This window comes from Aplidium turbinatum, chromosome 4 (assembly GCF_918807975.1).
Source record: "Aplidium turbinatum chromosome 4, kaAplTurb1.1, whole genome shotgun sequence".
NCBI lineage: Eukaryota > Metazoa > Chordata > Ascidiacea > Aplousobranchia > Polyclinidae > Aplidium > Aplidium turbinatum.
Window position 1 is genome coordinate 34723381 of NC_137475.1, and position 27325 is coordinate 34750705.

At 35.9% G+C, this 27325-nt stretch overlaps 1 protein-coding gene across 1 annotated transcript; it reads right to left on the reverse strand.

The window, feature by feature from the left end:
- Positions 1-4067: 4067 nt before the first annotated feature.
- Positions 4068-20833, reverse strand: LOC145769501 (uncharacterized). Its single transcript, XM_082581148.1, has 11 exons — positions 20761-20833; positions 20265-20442; positions 13334-13458; positions 12884-13043; positions 11781-11959; positions 9632-9746; positions 8892-8972; positions 6969-7205; positions 6667-6804; positions 5802-6034; positions 4068-5351 (listed from the first exon to the last, which is right to left on the reverse strand). Exons 1-11 carry the CDS (start codon positions 20813-20815, stop codon positions 5317-5319), a joined length of 1536 nt encoding a protein of 511 aa, XP_082437274.1. The 5' UTR covers positions 20816-20833; the 3' UTR covers positions 4068-5316.
- Positions 20834-27325: the final 6492 nt, after the last annotated feature.

Genomic DNA, 27325 nt, shown 5'->3' on the forward strand with positions numbered 1-27325 from the left:
TGATTTAATCTACATTGGACAGACAAAACGTGACCTTAAATCTAGAATCAACGAGCACCAAAGAGCTATTAAATTTCAACGTCCGGAGCATTCCGCTCTTTGCAAACATTCTATAAATTCAGACCATAAAATTACTTGGACCAACGCTACCATTCTTAAAACTGAAAAGGATTACACAAAAAGATTATTTACAGAAAAGTGGTACATAAACCAGAAAGCACAACATGCTCTCAACCAGAAAGATGGTCAGAATTTTCCCTCTGTGTACAAAAAATTACTTTAACTTCAACTTCACCTTTTCCATTCTCAGTGCGTCTTCTCTATCATTGTTATTGCCAATTCCCTTGGTTTCTGTCTTGTCTGATGACTTTTCAATGTTTCTTGACGGTGGCCCAATAGATAGATAAATTTACGCTGTTGGAAAGCAGCCTACTGGTTTTAGGCATTCACTGCATTCAGTTTAACCTCTAGGTGTCTTGTTGCGTGTTTTAATTCTGATTCTTGCTGCTTACTTTATTCATTTTATCAGTACGTTTTTGTGTTGTGCCATCGTTGCTGAACAGGTTGTGTTAACCTGTTTTAGCCACCTTGATAAAGTCAGTCGTGCTGACTGACGAAACGTCGGAAATACAAAAGCTAGTTATCATCTTTAACATCAGGAGGTAACCTAGTAAATAGTCACCAGAAGAACGCAAATTACTTTTATTATAAAATGCCTGGTGAACAGTCTCTCTCTGTTTTTAATACAAAAATATTTAGCTTAGCACTGTAAAATGTTGTTAATCAACAATTCTTGCCATGCTGATAAGCACCGCAAGTGACAGTTGTCTAATAATAATCAAAGAAAGAAAGTTTTATCGACTCTCAGAAAAAGGATGAAAAACCATTTCATTGCTTTTTTAGAAGGAACACTGTTGAAGAGTTACAATAGAAACGTTTTTTTCAGTGATTTCCACAAGCGTTTGTTTCATGGTGCCTGGTTTCTTTCTCCCTGTTATTGGAGCCTATTTTTCACTGATATGTTTGCAGGTCACTATTGTTGCCTGTGTTGCGATGTGTCAAACATTTCCTTGTTTACTGAAACTGTTAGTTGCAAGATATCTTTTGTGAAGCGAAGTGATGACACCACTCTTGCTTAGTGATGAATATTCTGATGAAACCGCTCGCCTCGCTATAAGTGCGCAAAACAAGTGGCCTCATTTATTGGGCAATTTTAAAGGAGTCAAAAGTGTTGTTAAAAGAGCTTGGCCTGGCTGTGGCGTTGTTCCACTAATTTTGTTGCTGCGGTACTCTAAGATAAATATTAACAACACGTAATGCTGGATACTGGGTACGAAATGCGTTCTTTTCTAGCATAAGAGTCAACCTACCTTAAATTTTATTAGTGCGGCCCGCCACAGCTCTCCTTAGTGCCAAAGTGGCCCGCATGCAAAAAAGGTTGGTGACCCCTGGGATAGAGTATTGCATAAACGCAAGGCATTTGATGTGATTACAGATCTTTGCGTTTTTACTTATGTTTTGTGAATGCAGTCCAGACCCTTTGCATTATCTGTAAAAATGCGATAACGTGATTTTTTCTTTCTAGTGACTTAATACACTAAAGTTAGAACAGATTTAAAAAGATAACATTTCCGTATTGATTGCTTTGGCAATCCTTTTTCATCAAACGGTTTGCATTTGCTAAACACACTGACAACATAGAAGACACATTAACACAAGTGGAAACACATCAGTTACGTCACTAGCCATACGACAAGTCAATTCGTTTTGGTCTATTTCGTTTTTTATACATCTTTTCAAAGTTTAGTATGATTACTGAAGCGCAAATTACAAAAAAAAGCGTTTTGACAAGACCCTTTCGGAACACTGCTGTTGTGACCTTTGTTTGTATTGTAAACAAGCAGCGAGATAAACTCTTCCGTTTGCTGTAGCACACACAGTCCATGCCGCTGACTTACCACCAATTAGGCTACAACATCGTCTACAAGCAAGCACAAAAGGTTGATTTGTGTCGACCGACATGATATTTATGCCAATCATAATGACTTACAAACGTGGCATACGTTTACAAACCACATATTTGTGAAAGATTGGAAAGTGGTTTTCACGGTTAGTAGCCATATCAGCAAGATTTTTATGATTTTTTTTCAAGAGTCTTACCGCAGAGTTTCCGCTCTTTTCCAGCTTCTTTGCATATTAGATTAATTTTTGTCAATGCAACGAGTCAAGGACATTGAAATTTTACAATATTTTCTAAATTCTCATGGAATCAATTCACATCTGAAAAAATATCGGTTGTGCTGTCATATATATTCAATTGTATTGTCGTTACTACTTTTAAAACAAAACATATCAGCATGGAAGCTTTTATTGTGTTTACATTCAATTTCATGAAAAACAGTAGCCTACAGCAAAAAAATGTTTGCTCAAGTATTGTCGTTTGCATAACAATCACCTATGACATCAATCGCAAAACTTTCAGATTTTACCGTTTATGAAATGTTTATTTCAGAACAACACAAATAGGAATTTTATCATTTTCTAAACATGTGGATTTCGCCCTTGAGGTCATTTAAACCATTGCCAGCAAAGTGGCAACAAAATTATTATGCTGCTTTGTGTAAGAGTTAGATAACCTTGTCGATCGTAGATGTCATTGCTACTGTGACCAGTAGCGGATCCAGACAGCACTTGTTTCCCCCTCCAAAATCAAACTAAAAAAGAAAGATGTTCTTGCAAAACTTTTATTGCTCACTTAATTCTATTGCCTTAAGATTAAACCAAAGAGATTAAACTAACCAACGTATCAAAGCACGCGTGTTCTAAGTACTGTATACGCATTTGAAAGGAGAGGAAGAAGTTTAGTCGCATACCCTTCAAAACTTAGGAAATAGTCTAACGTAAATTTTATAGGAAAATGGGGTTCATGCAGCCATACCCAACAAAGTTAAAAAGCGGAAAAAAGTTCAAAGTCTTTATTTGTCTGAATTGTTACCATTTTTCCTTCATAAAGTGAATGTCATCTGAGACACCGAGACCTAACCCTGGCAGTGGCACGCCGTCAGCAAGAAAAAAGTTTGAAGAGTATCTTTTTAAACATGAGGCTGGTTGAACTTTATTTTAATTCTCAACTCATTTTTCCTTCATTAACAAAAGTTACTCAAAACGTCAAAAAGTAGTTGTTTGAAACACTTGTAGGCCTATTTTAGTTGTCATTGAAAAAACTATTTGAATTTTAAATTCGATTTTAAGCTTTTCAGACTAAAGTCAACAAACACTTAGCTTTGAGAATTAAGGTTCAATACAAATCGTGCTTTTGAAACAAAAGCAGATTTAAATGTAGTCTACCTGCACCACTCCACATCACTATTTTGATTTTAGGTATGAGTAATTTTCATGTCAGCTGCATAGCCGAGTGGTGAGAGCCTTCTCAACCACTTTATATGGTCAGATCCGTACCCGATCTGGACGAGATAAAGTGGCTGTCTGGGCTGGTTCGACGTTCAATAGGGTGCCTGTTCAATACCGCTCAATAGCATGTGACTGTGTCTTTGGCAACACACTTAATAGCATGCCGTCGATCGCGAAGTGTTGCCCCTTCAACTATAGTCGTTGATTTTTCTCATAATTATGAACAGTAAGTTACTTTAGAGAGACATGCCTACGGCCTTTCTTAGGGCTATGGCCTGCTCAATTGAATTTTCGTGATATAGGCTACCGGCACTTTAGTATGGGTACATCATATACAAAATTTATGTAGAATCACTTGGAAAAAGTCTTGCCCCTTCCTTGCTCCAGTTGGAAAATTGACCTGGTTACGCCACTGATAACCTGACGGTACCAAACGAACTTGCACAAAACCAAAGCTTATAGAAGCACGGATACAATGCTGATGCGCAATCTGTTGCGAGTGAACTTGGCGACCGATGAGGTTATCTTTCAATTGGCTCAACTTAATTTCTGGTAATATTAAAAAAATCTACTTGTGATGAAAAGCATGATGAAAACGTGTACCTGTGCTTCAATTTTATTCTTTTGATCAAACACACATTTGCATTTTTTGCTTTACTGAAAAATAATGTACCGCAACAACAATAATATATAATTTATATATAATTAAAGTGACAAAAAATGACAAGAAAAGCAATAGAAACAGGTCACGCATAAACTTAACTGAACATAATAAATAACGTTGGCAAAAACATTCTACAAACATAACAACTCTCCGTAGCCTATGTACATCAATTTGAAAGCTGAGTAAAATGCGAAACTTTCAAAGAGGTTGAAAGATTTCGACTAAAAAGGTTGCTTTAATTGGCATGTACTGTATATTAGTTCACTAGCATTAACTTTATTTTGGCATTAGGCAAATTGTGATCTAAACTCTGGTTCTTCAAATTATAATACGTATATAGGCTACATTTAATCAGGTTCAGGGACACTGTGTCTGCTTGACCATTTTTTAAATTATGTTAGGGTAGCCTACTGGAAATCTGGGATGCACTGATGGTGAAAGTGGAAATAGGCAAGCGTTGCGCAGTATAAAGGATCTTTTATAAAAAAATGTTTCAGATCAAATCATTTCGAATAAAATTTACTTGAAATGAAACGTTAAAACAACAAAAAATTAAAAAAAAACTTACAAACAATATAAAAACACTGAGCGTACGTGGAAGGAAAAACAAAAACTAGCTGTCTTTTTTAGCTAATCGATCACTGTACATTTGTGTTGGCAGCATGTTTATGTTATAAACTTACTGGACTTGTTGCAATTACTAACAAAAACATGTTGTCATAACCTCACTCCTCATGCGCATCTAAGTATCTCGGTGCATTCTTTGTGATCTATGACGTCATTTGTTTAACCAGGCAGTCACAGAATTTAAAAATGCAAAGTGATTAGTGCGTAAATTGACAAAGATGGATAGATAAACTGGGTATTGAAAACAAGTTCCACCCCAATATGAAAATCGGTATGTGGGGAATGAAAAGGACAATGTTGAGTTTTTTTTCATCATATAGCCCATGACTAAGGGAATTGTGTTCCGAAAGCTAGTGCAAACCGCTACTACCACAGCGGACCCGCAGCACCAGACTAAAAAAGGTCGTTTGTATCTACAATTGTGAAGTTAAGTTTTTTTCTTGAAGAAATGTCCCAATGGACTTCGTTTTCTTTCAGCGGGAGCAAGGATCTATTCCGTGAATGAATTGAGATGTAAAAGGACTTTATTGCATCTTAGATCTCATCAAAACGCTAGAGGTAGAGTAAGATCTCACAAGAATAAAGAACGCTCTTCTTTAGCAACTTGTCATAGTTCACCACATGCCTTCACCGACACTATAAAAAGAATCTAAAGAAAGAAAACAAGCTTGGTTAAGCTTTATTGTTGAACCTCAGTGTTTTTCATACTTTGTATAAGAACAATTTATCAGAAAAAGCAAGGAAGATCAAAACTATGAGCTTACTTTGTCAATACTTTTGTCAATAATCGTTTCAGAAAGTTCTACGTAATAATACTGTAATTATTGTTTTCGAAGTTTTCTAATTAAATATTCAATGAAAAAAAAACAGTAGTAGAATTTGACAAATCGAAAAAAGACCTTTCAGAACAAGCGCCAAGTAAACCTACAAAATGCCATATTTTCTTCTACCACGTCGCAAACTAACGTTTTTGCAATGACTTAACATCTGCACTGTTAAATTGATGTAAAAACGACAAATCTACTGAAAACGTCGATGTCCAAACTCCAACTAAGAAGCTATTCAGCCTGTTAACAATAATTCATAAACAATTTCTTACCATCCGCAGAACGATAGCTTGAAGAAAGCAAATTATTATTGTCGAAATACGACGAAAAACCATCATAAATTGGTTCGGGGGTGCTTGGTGTAGTAGTGAAAGGAACGTATGGAAGAGGAGACGGGACCCAAAGTAGAGGAAGGTGATTCATTGGTAAACGTGGCTGTGTTTGAATTTTTGGGATAATCTCAGTGATGGTGGTACCAGAATACAGACCAGGATTCCTGTACTCACTGCAACAGAACAACAATTCATTCAGTGAAAAGTTTTGTGAAAAAGCTGTTTATATGCAATAATGGCATTCATCGTTTATAGGTGTTGAACCATGGCTACCTAAAGATACGGCCTGATTTGTCACATTTTGCAGAATTTTCCAGATTTTGCTAACTTTGGGCGAATGTTTAAATAAATTTTTCTAAAAATTATGCTTTTACGCTTTCTTGACTGTTTTCCCCAGATGACACAATAGGTTTTAACATCCTTACATGTTGAAAAACAAAGAAAATTTGATTTCGAAGTTTTTAGTCAGACTGTTAATTTTTCAATAACAGTCTGATTCCGCGTTTTTCAATTCACTTTTTCTCATTTGCTATTGCTTCCCCTAGGCAACAAAAAGCTTTTTTATCATTAGGAGACAGCAAAAAGTAAAAAAATCCCAGAAACTGTCAGTCAAACACTAGCAGTACGGTAGCTGTAATCAAACCTGCAATATGTGACAAATCAGGCCGCATCTCCAGGTGGCCATGGTGGAACATAGATAGAAGAATAGCAATGCCTTTCGTTCAGTCAAAAATTGTCGTATTTGGTTTGGATTAGGAAACTACAAGGCAAAGCAACTATCCGAAACAACCGATCGAAAACATACCTGTCTGCGTCGCAAACTTTTGATAAAACCACTTCAGAATATCGAGAGAAGTCGGTTGTGTCACTGACATGATAAGTGAAGTCAAACAGTGCATCACGGTACCGATGAGAAGGGCCCAGTCGTATCAACTGAATTCTTCTGTTAAAAAATAACAAAACAGAATATATCAAAACTATAAGTAAAAGATCGAGTTGTGTTTTACCGTAGTATGTCGGTACTATCTACATACTGGTTTGGTCTAAGGACGGTTAGTTAGGTTTACGTACTGTAGATTAAGTAATATAGGCCTATTGTATGCTTACTTGGACTTCATTTCATCCACAGCAGATTGCAAAAGATTATCTTTGCTTCCTCCTGTCGTCAATACCACGACCACAGGACTGTGGTGAGGCCGGATTACAGACGACGTTTCTCCTAGGTTTAGTTGTTGTTTGCCAATTTCACTCAAGGTCTTTCCTGTGAAGCGCTGGCTGCTTGGTCTGCTGTACATCTTTTTGGTTTTGTTAAGTCCTCGAAGGAATGTTTTTTTTGTCGAATACCTGAATTAAACAATGTACTGTTTGAAACGTTGTATCTGGACGCTATTCAGGCTAGCTTTTACTAGTCATAGCCCTCAAAGGAGATATCTAAATAATTCATTTATTACAAATCATTTTGTTAAGTTTGATTTCTGGAAAAAAGTATGTTTTACGTCTTATAATCACTTTGAAGTCTCTCTTCAAAGCAATCCGTCTATTGTCATGATTGCCAAACTTACATATTTCAGTAGGCTTAACAGTCGACAACTTAGTAAACCCGTTCTGTCTAGCAGTGTGCGGCGTAAATATTTAGAGAAGGTGGTTAATGACATATGTGTCATTTAAACATCAACAAAAATCTGTTTTGAAAGATAAAAGTTGAAAAGAAAACATTATTTGCTCAAGAGGTTATCGAAAGAACTTTTTTGTTTGTGCGATGTAATTGATTGAAAAGAACCACTGATTGTAAAAATAAAAGTAATTTTAAACATCACAGTGCGCCTACTTTAAACCTAGCAATAAGACCACGTCTTTTCAGCATTTAAACCCGCAGTGTGTTTTGCTACATGTTTTGTAACATAAATTTAAATGATTTTTTTTTCAGAGTGCATTATACAAAATATTTAAGCCAGTTGTTGATTTTAAATTACGAGGTTCCCTTTTGGTCAAGCCAAAAGTAAAAACTACATGAATTGTAATGACAGCTGATCAGCTGATTATGTCAAACACTATGAGTTTTGTTCAATCAAGTGCCTCAATCATAAACTACTGTAAGTCTTATGGTTGCACTGAAACCAATCTTTCAGATAAAAAACACTATCTCCTTAAAATATATATCATTGAACTGGCTTGAGTCACGATAAAATTTTTTCCTTTTCTTGGTCCATCCTTACTCTTTGTCAGGGTTAATATGGCATTCTGATACGTTAGATATATGGAAAATCAAACTACATGCAAAAATAACATTTCCATAAAGATACAAAAGTAAAAAATTTAAAGAAAATGAAGGTGTGTACCAGCAAACATCTATAAGATTGGCCCATGATACAAGAGAAGGATCCACAGAGGATACAAACTGATATGCTTAAATCAACAAGTGAATAAAAAAATAACGGTAACCTCTCAACTAGGCTATAGCCTATGTATCTCTACACGAAGTGAAATTTGTAATGACTTTTGACTCTTTTTTATTTTTTCAAAAATAATGTCTAAAAAGACATTATTAAAAGTAAAAAAACATATAGCCTAATTTTAAATTTATTAAAAGTATTAGTACTAAAAGTAAAAAGTAAACTACGCTGAAGAGATGGGACGATCGAAACACTGGCCACCGTCCGTAGTTACTTTTAATAACGTCTTTTTAGACATTATTTTTGAAGAAATAAAAAAGAGTCAAAAGTCATACAAGTTTCACTTTGTGAGGAGCTACACGTAGCCTACTTGAAAGGTTACTGATATTTTTTTATTCAGTTGTAAAAGTTTTTTACTGTAAAAATTTTAATTTTACTAATTTTTGCAAGCATGCCTGTAACAAAATCGTGGATATAGCGTGAGAAGAAAAACCTTTGAGGAAATTATCCTACTTGAATCTGTTCACGCGATTTTGCTTTAATGTAAATTAATTCCAAGACCACGCAGCTACTTGGCAGTTTCATTGTTGTCAAATGGCATGGCACATTTTTTACCATAATTGCTTACTTTTCTTACCTGTTCATTGGAATAGACACAAATGATCTTTCATGGAATTGAATTATTGAGGCTCTGATGCCTGAACCACCATAGTTTAATCTGTAAAAGTACAGGAAAACGTGCGTGAAGTCATACAAGTCATGCAAATGCAACATTTCAAATGCCTTAGCATTTCTATAAACTCAAAAATACTTAATAACATTGAATTGCATAATTCAAAATTAATACAGAAATGAAATAGATACATAATTTCGAACGTTTTCGGCAAAACTTTCTGCCCTCTTCAGGAAAATATCTTTAATTAAAATTAAGATATTTTCCTGAAGAGGGCAGAAAGTTTTGCCGAAAACGTTCGAAATTATGTATCTATTTCATTTCTGTATTAATTTTGAATTATGCAATTCAATGTTATTAAGTTGTTATCGATTGTCTGTCTATGGTTTTTAAAAAGTACCTCTCTACCAAAGCTATACTATTCTATCTCTAACAAGAGAGGATTATCGGTCAAGGATTTCAGAAATTTCAAAAATACTTCTTTGACAAAAGATCTATTTCACAAAAAAGGTTTAATTAATTTTTTTTGCATAGGTGTGAAAGCAATGAGCATGTCAAATTTGCCTTCAAACGAAGCTCGCAGTGTTAACTGGACAAAACCGCAGACAAAAAAATACAAAAGATGACACTTTAAAAAGTGTGTACGTGTGTTTCATGCAGCCTCAGATTCACTTAGTTAAAACAAAATGACAAAAAATTCTCACTTTTTGGTAACGTTTGCTATCAGGTTTTTCATTGATTCAAATTCTACGTCACTGGTTTGGCCGCTGACATCCAAAACAAACATGACGTCGACATGCGCTTGAGGAGGGCAAGTCTCTGCAAAAAAAAAAAAGATTGTAAAAACCCGGTCGTATGACTTATGCTTAAAAAGTTATGTACATGTAAAGTTATGCACACCCGGCAACAGCACTTCAATAAACGGAAAACTTCATATTTGACTCGGTCAACCTCGGTAACCGGCCCTGCGTCAAAAGCCTTTACAAGCATGCGAAAATGCCAGGAATAGCCTATCAAGGCTTTGCCAGTCCGAGGATAAAGATTCAAAAACCAAACCAAATACCAAACCATAGTTCATAAAGGACTGAAAGCATTTTTGTCCGGATAAAACAGAAGCTAGTGAACAAAATCAGTTGGGACACTTTTTTTCAAATTCTAACCAATTTTAGACAGATTTCAAAATTTTATACAGTCACTTGTAATAAATTCCATACAGCTGAGGACACGGATACGGGCAAAACCAGCTGTTGGTTTCGTAATGAAGGTCATGGATGTTGATATAAAAACAAATCAACAAATTTGCACAAAATCACCAGGCGACCAACTTTAATGAAAGTTTTCAGCAGTTTCATGTTTAATTTTGTCTCAATAGGTGGCTGATTTTTTGACAAACCCTATGTTGCCGCATAATGTTCTCAATGATAGGCAAAGCGTTGTTATTTCAACATAGGTGAAATGTTTCTGAATGAAAGTAATCAAACTTATGGGTACAATCATCATTTATGTATACATTTTTCTTTTTGTTTTATTATGATTACAGACGCCCAATATTATTTCTGGGCAATTTTCACCCCACCTTAACATTTTGGGAACGATAGGTAGCTTGTAGTAATCTTAGAAGTTACTAAATTACATTTGAATAGGTTACTGTATGTTGTAATAAATGCATGCAATCAACTTTTACAACGAAGTACTGTGCTTAGTTTATAAACAACTGGGTGTGGATCTGAAAAGTAGCAATAAATACATACACTTTAAAACACCACATAAATTTTACGTCGGAAGCTTGTTTAGATCATCCGAAGGCATGCATTAATTATTAATTTTGGTGTTCTACAAGACTAACTGTCCCTCTACTACCTGTTTACCAACAATTGCAGGACAAGTATTATCATACTTTATTATCTGTCGCCCCACCTTTTGCATTAGAACTCTCTTCAGATGTGACATCAATTTTTGTTTGAAAAGAATTTTTTTTTTAAGCATTGAAGAAACAAGCCAACAAGTAGACGCGCCTTTACTCGGTAAAAAACATCAACTTTGTTATTTGCTAAATAAGTTTGTTGCTTGTCTTTTCAAGGCGGTTTAGCCCATTGGCGCAAAATGCATGTGTTACACCCTTATTCTAACTTGAGCACACGGAGTGTCGTTTTAAAAATATTTCAACACAATTGTGATTTTTTTTTGTTCAATTTCATTTGAGATATAGCCTACATGTGATATTTGACATTGCATGTTCAATTAGCTTATGAGGAAACTTTAACTAAGTCTCAGAACACCCACTTGGCTATTTTTTGTTTAAACTTATTAGATAGGCTTCTGGAAAACTTGTGGCAAGATGTTTCAACGTACACATAAACAAAGAAATAGTGCTTGTTTGCAAACATGTACGCTGAAACAAACATTCGAAGATGCAATGGTCATGGTTGTTTTGCAACAACGCACCTGCCTAAAAATGTAGAATATGTACGCCAACTGCAAGTGTCTATGTCTTATGCAGTTTCTTGATACGCATACGTTTTCTGAAGAGTTAGTCAGCATTTTTTTTTCGCAAAGTTGATTATATTGCAGTGGGTTATGAAAATAATCTTATATCGTAATGGGACAAATAAAAAAAAACAAAAAACGACTTGTGTCATTTTAGCGGCTTAAGACGTCAGAAAGGACTTAAGAACCGCTGAGGTTTAGTGAAAAAAATGCCGTATTTTAATTAATATTACAATAATGCTTAAGTTTTCGCTTATTATCTCACAGAATGTGACAGACATTAACCATTTTATCATGTCACTTAAAAGTGACGAGAGATGGCGTAGCACCGCTTATCACAAGTTGCATATTTTTATGGTAACTCACGTTGTTTTTGCAGATCACTGTAGGTGTGCATTCGCTTAGGAAGACTTCGAACGCAAAATGGCTGATAGCGAAATTGTGCCGACACCATATTTTCAATCATTTGTTTGAGTGGCCGAAGGTTGAAACTGCAATGGGTGACCAAGTTTCGCAGCAAACAGGTTTTGGCTTGCTGATACTCTCTGCAAGAAGAATCTATTTTAAATTTTGAGAAAAAATTTCAATAAAAAACTACAGCTAATTATTGTTACCACATGTATGTTAGGCTACAGTTGTACACAAAAATGTGATCATTTGTGTCATGATCGTTCCGAATGACGGTAATTATTTTGTAAAAAATTACAAACAGTTTGGCTAAAAGATTAAAATTCCTAAATTGTTGATGTGTCAAGTTGCTGTACCGCTTTCCATGCGTCTAAAATAATCTGTAAGCTAATCCCATCTATTCTGATTTACACATAAGCTAAACGCTCGGCGTAAATTTAGACTGTGCTGCCGCTTGTAAAGGATATGTAAGCTGTGAGAACTTCGTCTTAGAAGAAGCTTTCATTGTTTTGAACACATTTATCAAATATTTACATTTTTGTGTAACAAGCTTAGGCACCTCCATGGGTTACACAAACGCTTTCTTGGTATTCTCTAATGACTTAATCTGCTTTAAAATTTGAATACTTGATGGATATAAAGTGACGAAAGTTTAGTTGGTTCTTGACCTTTTACCAGATGGGGACGGAATACAGAAATTAGTCCAAATAAATCTACGTATCTCCCTTTTGATACTTTTTTTGATAACAAAATTCACCACACGCCGAATTGTTTAACATAAAGTTTCTTAGCGGGGCATAGGTTTTCGTGAAAATACATTTTCTGATCTGCACTGATATAATTACCATATCATAGACTTTCTTTTTACCATTTTTAGGGAGTAAGATTGCTATAGAAAAAAGATAGACCCTGCTAAACGCCCAAAATCTAATTTGTAAAAAGCTATTAAAAGGTAACTGGGGTAAATTTATTTTTAGACAGTAAGAAAGGGGTAAACGAAAGGTGAACGAAAATAAAAAGGGGTAAAAACGTCCGGTTTGCAAACATGTCTCAGTTTTTACCTGCACAATCTACTCAATGACGCTCGGGAGTTGAACACCATTTGATATTTTGACACACAGTCTTTTGTTGTGTACCGGTATATGGGATGACAGACCGTTCCCATAGGGACATGTGACGGGACACTGAGACCCCCTTCATTACACCATCGGTGTTCATCTCCTGGAAAACAAAACAGTATGACCTAAGGTCCTAATGTTAAGTAATCGATTAGGTGAGCTTAAAGCTATCAAACCATATTCTATAAAAAACTTGAATCCTGTGCAAAAATGACCGTTAACAAAAACATGTTCTACAGTTTGGTTTGGTACTTACAACAATGGAAATCGCATTATTTAGCATTCATTGTATTTTATTTTCAGAATACATAATTATGCCAATAGTAAGACAACCATCCTAAAAATTTAAACGCTCTATTTTATAATCAAACATTTTGTAACAAAAACAGTTACCGAAGAAAGTGAGGAAATTGTTGATAGCCGTGTCATCTCTAAGAAAAAATCTTGCTGATACTGATCCTCTTGTGCATGCGTGGTAAGCTTCCACAACGCATTTACGCAGCTCATCGTATTTCGTGCTGGAAAATAAACTTTTGTTATTTTTAGTGACAATGTTCGCGTTTGAAGTTAACTAAACTCTGTTGGAAAGCTTTGGAATAGACCTACGACCAGTTTATTCTTACAAGCCGTTTTTATATAGAGGTTAGGCAATTCCTTCGATGCAATTTGAGCTGCCAAACAAAGTTCAACAGCTCACCATATAGCCTACTAAAATGTTAAAAAATACAGCAGAAAATTGATCTTTTTATGTATAGCTTGCTGTAAGTATAGCAAGTTAGCCTTTTTTATTTTATTTAGGCTTTACTTTTGAATTTCTCAATAACAAAAAATAAAAGCTCCATGAAAGTCGAACCAATTCGATTTGTTTTGTTAATTTAAAGTAATGCTGAGCCTTATGGTGATATTTGGTCATGTACGTTTGCGGTAGGCCTACAGCAAAAATTTACAAAAATCAAAGCTGTTTATCGCCACAATAACATGTAAAATTGCACATGTAAAAATGTAATCAACCCAATTGCTCTGGAATGAGACATACTATGTCATCCACAGTTCATGTCGGATGGCACAATCAAATGTCGTGTCACGTCGGTTCACAACATCTGCCTTCGCAAATTTACATAACGATATTTTTGTTATTAAATTTGAATGTTTTTATGGAAGTTAGCTTGTCACGCGAGTTTGGTTTTGCAAATATTCAAGCGGTTTGCCAGTCAATACAATGACAAAATCAATGCTTTTTCATGATGTCGTAAATTCCAAAATTGAAAAGCAAAGTTTTCAACATATTTGGTTATGCACTTCATTGTTTTCGACGAACTTTGATGGGATTACATCACAAAGCAAAGTTCAAATTTAAACGCTTCTGTCGTCTGCAAAAATTATTTGTCGATTAACCTGCAAGATGTCAATTTGAAGATTGTTTTTATATATTGCACCAATTACGTAACTAGAAAGAAAATTTCCGAAGGACAAAAGTAACTGTTGGAAGGAAAACGTCATTCAACATGAATACAATGGCATTAAAATGTTGTAATTGTATTAAAACGTGTTTTTCGGGAAGGGGAGGACCAGATTTAATTTTGTGGGCGATGCACCTCCAAGTATACGTTCCTGTGTTGCATTTGAAAAAAGTTTTTAATAGTTTTATTTTGCTTTTGGTAAACGTGTTTAGTTATCAGCTGGAAATACACTGTTGTGGAATATGATTATGACATCTTGTCACAAAAAATTAGCAAACTATACTCATACAAGTGGTCTATGAAAAGTAGTAGCCGTATGTTTTGTGGTTGCATTTAAGCCATGTCGCCACCAACAACAGACACAAATAAACTGTACAAATTCGTGCACATTCATCAATAGGCACAGCGCACATTGCCATGAGATGAAAGCTTTTTTAGTTAAAAACGAGGGAATGGTTTTACGCAAGCGTCAAATTGCTTTCAAGACAATGAAAAAGTCAACTTCTTGATAGAAGTTGACTATTGTCAACACTCAACAGCATCATTTCTTTGTCACCATGACAAACTTAGTAGTTGTTCGTGATAGACGTAGACGTAAGAAACTCAGCAGAAATAGACGTGATAGTCAAACCAACTGTCTGTGAAAATCTAAATTAAACTTTCCCAACGTGACAAAAGTATCACACCAAACATGGATGCATGTTTAAAAAGACCTTTAAGATATCAGGGAATGCTGAGTCAAAAGCGTCAAGGATTGCTCTATGAACTGAGATCACTGTTGGATGTTGTTATTTGTTTTTTTGTTATGTCGGCAGCGAATAGTGGCAGCTTTGCATATAAGCCATTCTCTTTGGACTTAACTGTTTTCACTCTGCTTGACATAGCCTACATTTTTTCAACTTTTCTGAAATTAAAAGACACTTTCATAGTCATACAAGACATTCTGCTTGGCCTTTACTTTAATACCGTTTTAGCTTGCAGGTGTGAAAAATAAACATAACAGTAAACTTTATAAACAAAATCTATGCTAATGCGGAATGTCTAGCAACAAGCAAATGTTTAAAGACAATAGAAATCCTCAAAGAAAGTGATATTTTTATCACAAAAGAGGCTTGAATAGAATTATTCACAAGTACATTTTAAACAAAATGATGATAGAATTTTGCAAATCAGAAAAGCCTATGCCAAATAGCAGGGTCTATCAAATAGCATGCTGTAGTTAGTCGTTAGTGACAGCTGGTGCATGCCTGAAGACATAATAAAGACATAGAAGCAACCAATTACTGAACGAGTGGCATGATAAAGGCTGGAATATTATTGTTTACAGCAAACAATGCACTTTCTTTTTGCATTGAGTTATCGTGCATGTCAGAGGGAATTTTGGTTTTAATATTGATACCAATATTGAATTGATATCAATCATGCAGAAATGTGATTGTTGTTAAGAAACGTGCTTGGTATGTGAAAACGTGAATACCATTTGGGCTTTTTATGTTTTCAATCTTTATCTAAGTAACTGTGAGTAGATATGGTGACGATAGGTAAAGGGTATCTTTTGCACAGCGTGGTGCCATTTTGTTGCGGAAATTTTTACTTTGTTAACAATCCGGCAATAATTGGTCATAATTTGAACGAATGTCATACGATGACAACTACGTAATTTTTACAGGACACGATTTCCCACTGGATTTGCAAGCTATACAAACACAATAAGCTGAAACACAGTGCAGATATTGTTTGCATGCAAAAAACTAAACTAAACTTTCTAAAGTTTTGACTACAAAAAGGTCAAGCAGCACTTGAAAAAGAAATGTGAGCAACCACGACTTCGAGTTTTTTCACTGTGTTGTTGATCTTCAAATAAGTCGGTAATGAAAAGCTGCTTATTTCATGAAGCATTCTGATCATTGATGCGTTGTGCATCGAAGTTATTTAAGCATTGAGTCATTTCGGTAACTTCTTGTATGTACACTTTGAAAACTGTGATATGTTTTGTTGAAGAAGATGATACGTAATTAGTTATTTCTGTCAATTTTTCCGCTTATGTGGTGGGGGACTTCTCAGTATAGCAGCCACCTTTAAATATCATCAATAAAAGTCAACCCTATATGCGGCTGTGAAACAGAATAGGCTGCAAAAAGTTATAGAACTTCATCGGGGAAGATTTAACGCATGTCAAACGTGTGTAACTAAAACGAGAATTCAAATGACTTGAAAATCTAATATATCAATTTATATATTACCTTTAAAAAAATTGGTAATGCTTAAGCTTTGTCGAAGAAGGGTATTTGACATTGTGATGCATGTACTAGCCATACAAGCTGATAAACATGTACGTCAGCACAAAGTAGACAGACTTTAAAAATAAGCCCCAGAAAACTGAATGAATAGCAATCAAGTCTGTGAAAGTTCAGACTTTGCAACCTAAATTAAACCCTGTGATATGCACATCCAATAACTTCAAGTTTTAGACAGAGTCTGATGAACAGCGAATGCCCTTAGATGGAAAAATTGAGCAGCTTTCCTGTTGCTATATAAGTAGAACCCCAAACTAATTTCAATTGCCAACTGAAAATATTGCACTTAATAAATTTTTGACATACTGTAATTCAAGATCGCGTTCATATACATACCATTTTGTCGGTCAGTTTTGAGCCATATTTAGACATCGTGTAAAGAAAGAAATAAAATTGCTGGATCTTTTAAAATCCATAAAATTATTAGTTTAGCAGCAAAATGAGAATTCAAAACTACCAATTCCGTTTCAATTTAGCTTCTCTGTATACAAACTTTAAAACTTAAGAAAATTGCTGGGCTGCATATAAGAAAATATCCTCATTTAAACGGTAAAGTGCAAATAAAACTTTGTTTCGCATTTAACTTAACTTATAGCGTAGTGGAGAGCTTCTAGAAAACGCCAGATCGGTAAACGCTACGTAATAATGATGATTGATGACAGAAATATGCAGTTTTGACAATCGCAATATTTTCTGTTAAGTTTTCGAAACAGGTGAACAAAAGACGTGATAGATAAAAAAATAAGAACTTCAGTTTTGTTTGTTGCTTGAAAAGCGGCTAAACTTAAAGAATTTTGGATGAATATTTGCATCACAATATTTCTTCTAATAGTTTACGGACAAAGTTCTGTCGAAAGCGTAAACTAATTTCCATACAGAAAATTGCAGGAAATGATATAGGAATATAAAAAAAGCAAATAACTGTCATTTTTTTGTTTCTTTAATTGCGATGAATTTTAAATTGCTTTTGAAATCGGTGAAATAATCACGACTCAAGAAACCACGTTGTTTTAAATAATTTGACAAAACACGTTTAAGAATTTAGCGTTTAAAAAGTAACGATTTTCATGTGTGTTCATTCGGTTCTTATTTAAATACATTTTTCTAGAAATCACATCAGACAATGTGGCGGTAAAAACAAAAAAATTATTTCAACTGCTTTTTGCTCGTTTTTGTGTCTCTGTTGCTCAATTGGCACATTTGAGTGATTAAACGCAGCCCCAGTGCATCGACATACAGTTCATGTGATAAATAATATTGTCAAACGTGTTTTTTATATTGAAAATCCACGAAACGCTTTTGTTGTACATGTCAAAAAGGAGTTACTTGTGCTATTTATAGCTTGCTTGAATTGAAGGAACCTCGCTACTGCTTTCTTTCTCTCTGCAGAGTAGAGTTTAGTCAGTGTTGCCCAGAAACAATAATAATTAAGTTGTTCCACTAAATATGCGTCTAAGGACATCTTAGGGTCATCTCAGCAAGATAATGGACGACCTTTTGCTGCAACTATTGTGACCTATCTATTGTACACACACAGTCACTGTAAAAATTGCTTAAAGTACTATTATTTCAAGCGACATCCAAACTGAAATATTAATTTTGAGGTAGCCAATCAAAACATTTTGAATAACGGTTTAATATATACTGTAGTCTATCTTCCTCACGCAATGCCCTTAACCGCACAACTAAAGCACTGTCGAAATACGGTGCTTCAGTTGACTGTAAGTTTACTTTGCATGCACAATGATATCAAATCAAACGAACTGATATCTAAGGAAAAATTGTTAGCGATTATTATCCATCTCAAGCAGAAGAAACTATTTTAATCTTTAAGACCGCACTTTCCTAATGCAATGCACTTAATGGATTTATTGCCCCATTTATCAATGGAGCACAGATAGAAGTTAGGACCAAAGAAGGTAAAGGTTACTAAGCTTCAGTAAGAACTTTTATCACTTTTTATTGTCCATCACGTAATAAGAGCATTTTTTAAATCATTTTATCTGTATAGATCAAGACTTCAAGGCGCTGTGTGTTATAAGAATTATTTGATTTTTAAAACAACATTTTAAAAATTGCGTCAGCAGCCAATGATCTTTACCGACAATTATTATATTGCAGTTTAAGAATGCTTGAAGCGATAAGATCTTTAAGATGTACGTTTAACTTTTTTCAAGCGTGTGGAATAGAACAAGGTTTCATTGCTGTTGTAGATCACTTATTAATAAAATCAATCTCATTTTTGCACAGAAGTGTTTTATTTTAGTAATCGTTTTCGAAATAAGAATAGTCTACCGTTTTCATTTAATGTAAAAACAAATTGGAAATTAAAATTCATAGAAAAATATCTAATATCCATAATAAAATAAATAGGTTTTGAATTAGATCCCAGTAGCACCTTATTTTTGGTTGTTTGTTATATTTAGAAGCAGCGGCGGCTCGTGGTATTTATAGCAGGGGGTGCTGCAACCGGAGGTAGCCTATACGTGAAAGAGCGAGCGCCAAAGGCGCGATGCCAAGGGGTCTAGGGACATGACCCCCATAAATTTTACCTTATTTTAGTGGTATTTCATGAATTCTGAGGCTATTTGAGCAATTAATTTCCTGATGTTCATCAAGTTTAAATAGGCTGTTTTAGCATGTGACCTTTGGCCTTAACTTATTATCGTAAGTTAACAATGAACCTAGGTTACATTTAATTTATAAAAAATCAACCAGGTTTGGTAACCACAAAAATTTATTGGTAGAGCTTTTCTTAAATTTAATTTAACAACAATAATGAAAACCTAGTCTAAGCTTTATCTTTTTGTGAAGAAAGCAAAGCACATTAGTCTAACCATGTAACAGCATCAGTCGCAGCCACCTAATATCGTGTTTGAAAACAACAGTATTTGCAACAGTAGCTAGCCTGACCACGTGACCAGCAACTGCAAAATTTGCAGTTCGAAATTGTGGGATTTGAAGCAACCTGAGCCAAAATATGACGTCACAATTTCTCTTTGTTCTTCTTTTATAAGATCGCAACTGCAGGGCTTGCAGTTCAGAGCTGCCAAATACAAAACTTAAAAAATCATCATATTTTTTAAAACCCAGAAATTATGAAACTTCTAGTCGGTAGGATCTATAGAGAACACGAGAAAAAACGTGAAATTAATAAAAAAAATAAAATACTGAAATGTGCAGGGGGTGCTGCAGTTTTGCAGTTTCTATGGACGAGCCGCCACTGTTTAGAAGTGTGTATCTTCAACAATGCTGTAGCAAGGTGTGGAGTTGTTTGATCTCTTTTTAGCTGCGAGTAATTTTAATCCTAAACCGAATTTATTTTATTTTACTATTACACCAGTTTAAAATGAAGACACCCAGCCTTTACTTTAGCGCTGACTGATACATGATCCTCAATTCAAACGGTTAAAGCATTTTAGAAATGAAAATTTTCTAACTACAGTGTTTGAACAAGCTCCAAAAAACTTTTTTAGTTTTGTGCTGTAACAAAGCTTTTCATTTCTACCATCACAAATCAGTTCAGTGTTAAAGCAATTAGTAACAATCAGAGTAACGTTTTTCTACCTGCAATTTGACGTTGTTATTCGGTTTTTCCGCACAGATTTATAAAAAGCTTGGATGCAGGTCCTTTCTTTAGTGTAAAATTCTTGACCGGAGCAATCGCCTAATTGAAATTTAAGTCCCGTTTTGGACGTGGAAGTTCCAAATAAACTTCTGCTGTCACAAATGTGAAAAGAAACACCTAAAAATGCAGCATGATCAATGTAGATAGTTTACAGTTTATATAACAAGACACGCTCCATAACAAAATGAAGTAAAAAACAATTCTATGAACAGTTAGCTGAATTTTGCTAGTGCATTAACTTTGTTTGATTTTTTTTTATCAAGAATTAAGTAATTTGTCAGAAATAGGTAATAACATTCATGCAATACAGCATTGCTAAATGTTTACTAATATTGACATACAATGTTAAATAAGTAGCGGATTTCAACGCATGCTTCCGATACAGACTTGTCATACTAATACAGGTCAATGCACGATTAGAAGTTATAAACTTACATGTCAGTATCAAGATGACAGCAGATAAAGTCATAACTGGCTTTGTTAACGACATATTGAAAATGCTTTCTTTTCTGTATGTTTCAACTCAAAGATAATCCTTTTTGAGAAATTTACTGGCCGGCTGATTAAACTGAACTTTTAGTTCTGCTTTTATGCTACTCTGACAGGCTGAAAGGAATGCTGGTCTTCTTATAGAAGACATGCCCCTTAAAGCTTCAATCGACACTTAACGTTCTTTTTTCTTGCATTTCTTTTTCAGCATCGTCTTTTGCTGCTAGCCGTTGCAACAGCGGCATAGTGTGTTAGCCTGAATTTTGCTAACTATTCAAAAATAAACAAACTAACAACGTAAACAAAAATATACTAGCTCATATGAATATAAGCTTTTGCTTATAAGACGCCATTGTCTTAAAAATTTGAATGACTTAGTCTCGCTAATCTTTCATTTTCGTCAAAACGAAAATTCTTTGAAACAACAAGTGTGTTGATCTTATCCATTTTTTTGTACTTTGCTTCTTTTATCTTAAAAATGTATTTACACAAAGCTATTACGTATGCCAACAAGATATTTCATGAAACAGTATGATAGCATCGTCACCAAATTTAGTTTGTTTTTGTGTTGGTGCCATGCATGTAAGTTACTCCTTAATCTACGCTTTTGCAAAGTCAAATAGGTCAGGATCTCCACATGTGATCCAAGTACTGTAATAATTACATTTCCAATTTTTATGAAAACTTAGGCTATTATTAGTTATAAAACTGCTGTGAACTATCAAATTATCAAAATTAAAAAAATGTGATTTTTTGTATTTGCAGTAGAGGTGAATAGATGCTTTCTCTCACTCCCAAAAGTTGTGATCAAGCTGCAGGATGTAACTGGCCAGTGGCCACTGGGTAGCTCATCATCGAGTTGCGCTGTACTGGAAAGCTAATGCAGCTGAACTGCCGCACCAATTATGTTTTCTATGCAACTACTGCATTTTTAACGCAAAATATTTAAGAAAATAGGAAGCGCTGAATTTTGCACGTAGAGGAAAAGTTTGCTTTCTGTCAACTAGATTCCCATCCGGCCAAAGCTTACAAAGAATGGAGCTGTCAGTTCCGGTAAACACACGTTCGAAGTTGCTTTGCACACAAAAGTAAGTGCTTCGACATGTTAGGCTAGATGGTTGTTTTGGAAAATTAGGTGAACTTTTGCGTTCAATAAGAAACAACTAAACTTAAGTGATGCCAAGCTAGAGCGACATTCTGAAAGTGGACATCACCGTTTTATTTGAATATTTCTTTTTAACCGTGTCTAAATAGGTGTGAATGCACCGCTTCGGAATAACTAACCTTTCAAACCGTAGGTAGTCCCAAAAGCCTATGAAGCGTGAGAGAACGCACAACTTTTAACTGGAAACAATTAAGTGTTAGATTTCCGAATTGATAGATCGCAGGAAAGTACACATTTTCCAAGAATGTTACGTCTAGGTTGCAAAGCTGTAGTGATGTACGCGCATACAAAAAATATTGACGCCGGCAGCGTTAACGCAAACGTTCGAAAAACCATACGCCGTATGCGTCAACGCAACTTGTAAAAAAAGTTGGCGGCGTCAGCGCATACACTAGCGTAAACTAATTTTGTTTGCTAGGTGCCAAACATTCACACGGTATAAACCACTTGAAACAAACCAGTTTTATTTTGAATTTCCATAAAGAAACACAAGCATCTGAAAGTTTTCATCTGACATTTTGCTGTGTTTTGGTTGCAATATGTCTTTGCCTATTGGAAACATTCTTTCAACTGCAGCGCTGGAAGGTATTGGCGTGTTGTAGCGAAAAAAAGACATTAAAAAGTATGCGTTGACGCTATGGGCTAAAAAACCGCGAAAACTTTACGGCGTAGCCTCAAGCGCAAACTATCCAAAAAAATGTGGCCGCAAGCGTTAGCGTAAACAAAAAGTCTACGCCGCATGTATGCGGCGTATACGTACATCTCTGCAAAGCTGATAATGTTAAGATGTGTCATTTTGAATTTGGCTACTTGCTGTGGCATAACTTAGGATATGCATTAAAAAGGAAACGAAGCCATGGAAGATCAGTTGGTTAGCGCATGACTTTGTGAACGAAAAAGCTCTCCATTCAGCGGCACCTAATGAATGGAATAATTCCCCTGCAACAATACTTCAACAATTGAAAACTTCACTGTCAACAATCGGTACCTTCGGTCGATGACCGGGCCTACGTCAGTGGTTCAAAGCCTTTACAAGTACCTATGCGAAACTGCCAGAATTAAGCTCTCAAAGAAGCTGTAACAGCATGGTTAGTCGTAGCGATGTACCACTGTGGCAAGATGGAGTCGTGAAGTCGAAGACATAGCGGTGGTTTTGAATTCTGAGTCACGCAACCAGGTAGAAAGTTTCAAGTCGTAACACGAAAAGTCAACAAATAAGTTTGTTACTATTTTGAGACAGGCTCATATGAAGTCTACCGAATACTGTTACAAGCGACGATTGAAGCTGAATTCAATCCAGAAGCACGTTCTAATCTTCAGAAAGCCGTGATATTTGCGCTTTGACAAGCTTAACAACACACGAGCATAACCAAGCGGCATGAATTTCGCAACTTGTAATTTTTATGAGTGATGCAGTTTTATGTTTTTTTGTTGAACAACTTTGTCCAAATAATTGTGTTTTTTTACTAAATTTTGCGACGATTTTAAACAACATCGGGGAAAATACCCTCTGCTTCAGAGAGCCGTAATATTTGCGCTTTGACAAGCTTAACAACACACGAGCATAACCAAGCGGCATGAATTTTGCAACTTGTAATTTTTATGAGTGATGCAGTTTTATGTTTTTTTGTCGAACAACTTTGTCCAAATAATTGTGTTTTTTTACTAAATTTTGCGACGATTTTAAACAACATCGGGGAAAATACCCTCTGTTGCTTATTAGAAGTCATTTTCCAAAAAATGATGATATGACCATGATTATATGCTGTAGAAGTCGCCTATATCGACAACTCAAAGGGATGAAGAAAACTAGTCGATATAGAGTAGACAAATCAATATAATTTGTTTCTAAATTCCGGTTTCTGTTCAATGTTAGGGCCTGGTGAGGGTCAAATCAGGGATATCTAAAGAAGGGGGTGCGAAGGCTCACTGCGATTGCCTTATTCTTATGACACTACCAGAACGGTAGCTTGTAGCGCGTGAAATATGAGGTTCTTTTCAAAATTGCAGAAAGTTTTGTAGTGCAGCTGGTACAATCAGCTACCAAAGACAGTTTGATAAACGTTACATATAGAGCATATTTAAAGACTACTTGCTTGGAAAGACAGTTGAAAAGTTATCAGTAAGCTGTTTTTCTTAACAAAGCCTTTGCAGTAGGCTAGATGTAAAGCAGCTATACGGGTAATTGAATTAACAAGTAACCATGAGCATGCAGTAAGTAGCCAGGCCTGATGCCAATAGCGCAATGCAGGTTATCATAACAAGATTTATTGAACTACTATCGGTGCCAATTGTCATTTTACAGTAAACAGAGATTATTTACGATAAACAGAAGCCCTTCTACTGTTAGACGTATTAAAAGCCTACGTATCCCCTTCTTCAGATATCCCTGGGTCAAATGTGTACTCTAGCCCCTAACAAGTACTATCGGTAAACTTCATGTGTTTACGTACACCCCTACCCCGGCAAAGCACAACGCAAAAAGATTGCAAAATAAATGGTAGTTGTGTTTACACTTTACATAAATGTATATGCGCCCACACGGTGCTAATGCAGAGAAATATGGCGTTATTATACTGCCAGGCCCAAATCTTCGTAAACCTAAAAATTAGCTGCTTTGAGGTCTCCAAAAATGTCTATGAAAAAAAATGTTTTTAAATTTTTTTAGCGTAGATCTCACTTGAACTAATTACAGTCGCAACAACGTCCAGATTTAAAAGGCAATTTAATGTAAAGCTAGTTTTGACATTTCACAGGTCAACCACCTTACAACGCCTTAGTTTGACTGTTTTTAGTGAAGACGCGCTCTATTGCTGCGAAATCTTTCCTCCAAACACGAAAGACCAAACTTGTAAGTGCGATAACGTCAGGAAATGAAAAGAAGAGCTACAAGCCTACAACTGTCATTATAAACGAACAAAATGCTCTGGAAGATTGAAAAAGGTGTCAATATAGACAAACTGACGATAAACCCGAAGTCGATATAGGCGAACTCGAATGTATATAAAAAATAGAAACTTCGCGGGAACCAATGAAAAATTGTCGAATTCTGCTGTAATATGTATTGTATGATTACCCAAGTAGTGGAATACATGCAAGATGTGCTAATGTCAAGAGAGCCGCAACAAGATTGGCGAAGTGTTTTGTTTGTGGGAAATGCAGTAAAGGAAGGAATGAAGTGGAAGGCCATGATGATGAGTTCTGCCATGGCATCGAAACAGTGACAGACTTCTGTTATCTGGGTGATCGGATAAATGGAAGTGGTGGATGTGAAGCAGCGGTGACAACAAGGGCAAGATTGGGCTGGGCAAAGTTCAGGGAATGTGGGGAAATGTTGTATGGCAGAAAATTTTCACTAAGGATGAAAGGAAAAGTATATCGGAGCTGTGTGCGGCCTGCAATGCTATATGGTAGCGAGACATGGGTATTGAGAGAGAGTGAACTGGCAATCCTGAGAAGAACGGAAAGGCCAATGGTGAGAGCAATGTGTGGGGTGAAAACGAGAAGGGAAAAAAGGACTGAAGAATTGTTGGATATGCTAGAGATGAGAGAGACCATAGACCAGGGCTTCCCGATTCGTTTATCACCCCACACCCCTTGGGATTGATGAAGCCAATCTCGCACCCCCTGTTTTGATGCAGAGTGTTTCTGAGAAAAAATTCAAAATATGTACGAAGACCACGCAGAAAAGCAGCTCACCGTCCTTTATATGGCTAATAAATAGGAAAAAGGGCAGCCTTCAATAACACGATCACACAAAATCAGCAGCGTAGCCAGGAATTTTGAGAGGGGGGTTTTTGAAGACCGGCGAGCGCAGCCCGACGGCGTATTCGTGTAAGACGGGACCCAGCGGCGGGGGGGCTGGGGGGTCTCCCCCAGAAAATTTTGAAAAGTTACTTTGAATTTGGTGCATTCTGAGAGCATTTTAAACAAAAATGTGGGTATGAATATTCCTGTAAAATGGTGCTATCAGGTGGCATAGCAAAAGGATAAGATCATGTTTTCTTCTGCATTTTTCGAAAATAAAGCTAAGTCTTTATGTTTTCATGTTGCTAATTTCTGGCTGAGATGTTTGAATGTTTGGTATTGCCAAAACTCGCTCTTTTAATGCAGTTTTGTTTAAAATTAGGCAATTTTTTTTTAGACTGAAAGCATCATTCTCAAGCATAAAGAGACTGAAAGCATCACTTTCAATATCGTGACGCCACACATGTGCCAAAAGGGGCGTTGTAACCCCCAACCCCCCCCCCCCCCCCCCTTGGCTACGCCACAGCACAAAATGCAAAATCGAATAAATAATGAAATAACACAAACTGAGAACACAATGACGTTAATCAAGATCTATGACCTTTCTCCTGCCTTTACGAAATTATCTGTTCAACCAGTAGCTGACACTTTCTTTTTCGTAAGTCAATCCACAGTCTATAACGTGAAAAACTTCGTTCTCGCTTAAAATGCGTTCTTTCCCAATGCGTATGATAAGAAATTGCCAACAATGAGCAATTTGCTGATATTATTATCGCATTATTATTATTACTATCGATATTATTATTATTATCGCATTATCCCTCCACCAATCACGTGACGTTCGGACCACAGCCTTTTTGTTACTTGTCGGGTGGTATTTTCTTGTTGTTGTGCATTGTGCTGTATAGGCCAACATAGAATGCTCTAAGAGATAAGCACCACCTCCCTCGTTAAAAAAAATCCATCTCTATATACGGTATAGCTGTTTTTCCTGGGTGGATTCTCGCACCCCTAGAAACAGCTACTCGCACCCCCTGGGGGTGCGAGCACCCCCAATCGGGAAGCCCTGCCATAGACCAACTGGCAAGGGCAAATGGAGTAAGATGGTATGGACATGTGATAAGGAGGGAGGAAGGAAGTTTTCTTAGAAAGGCACTAGTTCTAAAGGTGGATGGGAAGAGGAAACGCGGTCGTCCAAGAAGAACGTGGAAACAACAAGTGAAGGATGAGTTTAAAAAAGTCGGACTGAAGGAGGAAGATGCAAGGGACAGGGTGAAATGGAGAAAGGGGATTAAGACAATTGCTGCGCGGAAACAATCGGCCACCCCCACTAGTGGGGAACAAACCGACGATGGATTATGATGATGATGGACCATGGTCCACATCTTTTCCTTTAGAACATTCACTGTTTCGTGTCACACGGCAACACTGTTAATAATCAATGATGACAGGATCTGTGTTAGCTTTACGGATAAGCGACTGTGGAAATATCATAAGGCGCCCAAGGAAAACAGCAAGATAAAGTGATGAAATATTTCAAGTCATAAATGAACAGTTCACAAATGTGAAGATCTTGAATAACCTTCCAATGTATTTTTA

Excerpts from the sequence above, each read along its gene's own strand:
- LOC145769501 (XM_082581148.1), bottom strand. The coding sequence starts at position 20,815 with ATGTCGTTAACAAAGCCAGTTATGACTTTATCTGCTGTCATCTTGATA. Across the intron at positions 9,747-11,780 it reads CAGTGATCTGCAAAAACAAC|AGACTTGCCCTCCTCAAGCG; the intron begins GTGAGTTACCAT and ends TTTTTTTTGCAG. Across the intron at positions 6,805-6,968 it reads GTGGATGAAATGAAGTCCAA|AAGAATTCAGTTGATACGAC; the intron begins GTAAGCATACAA and ends ATTTTTTAACAG.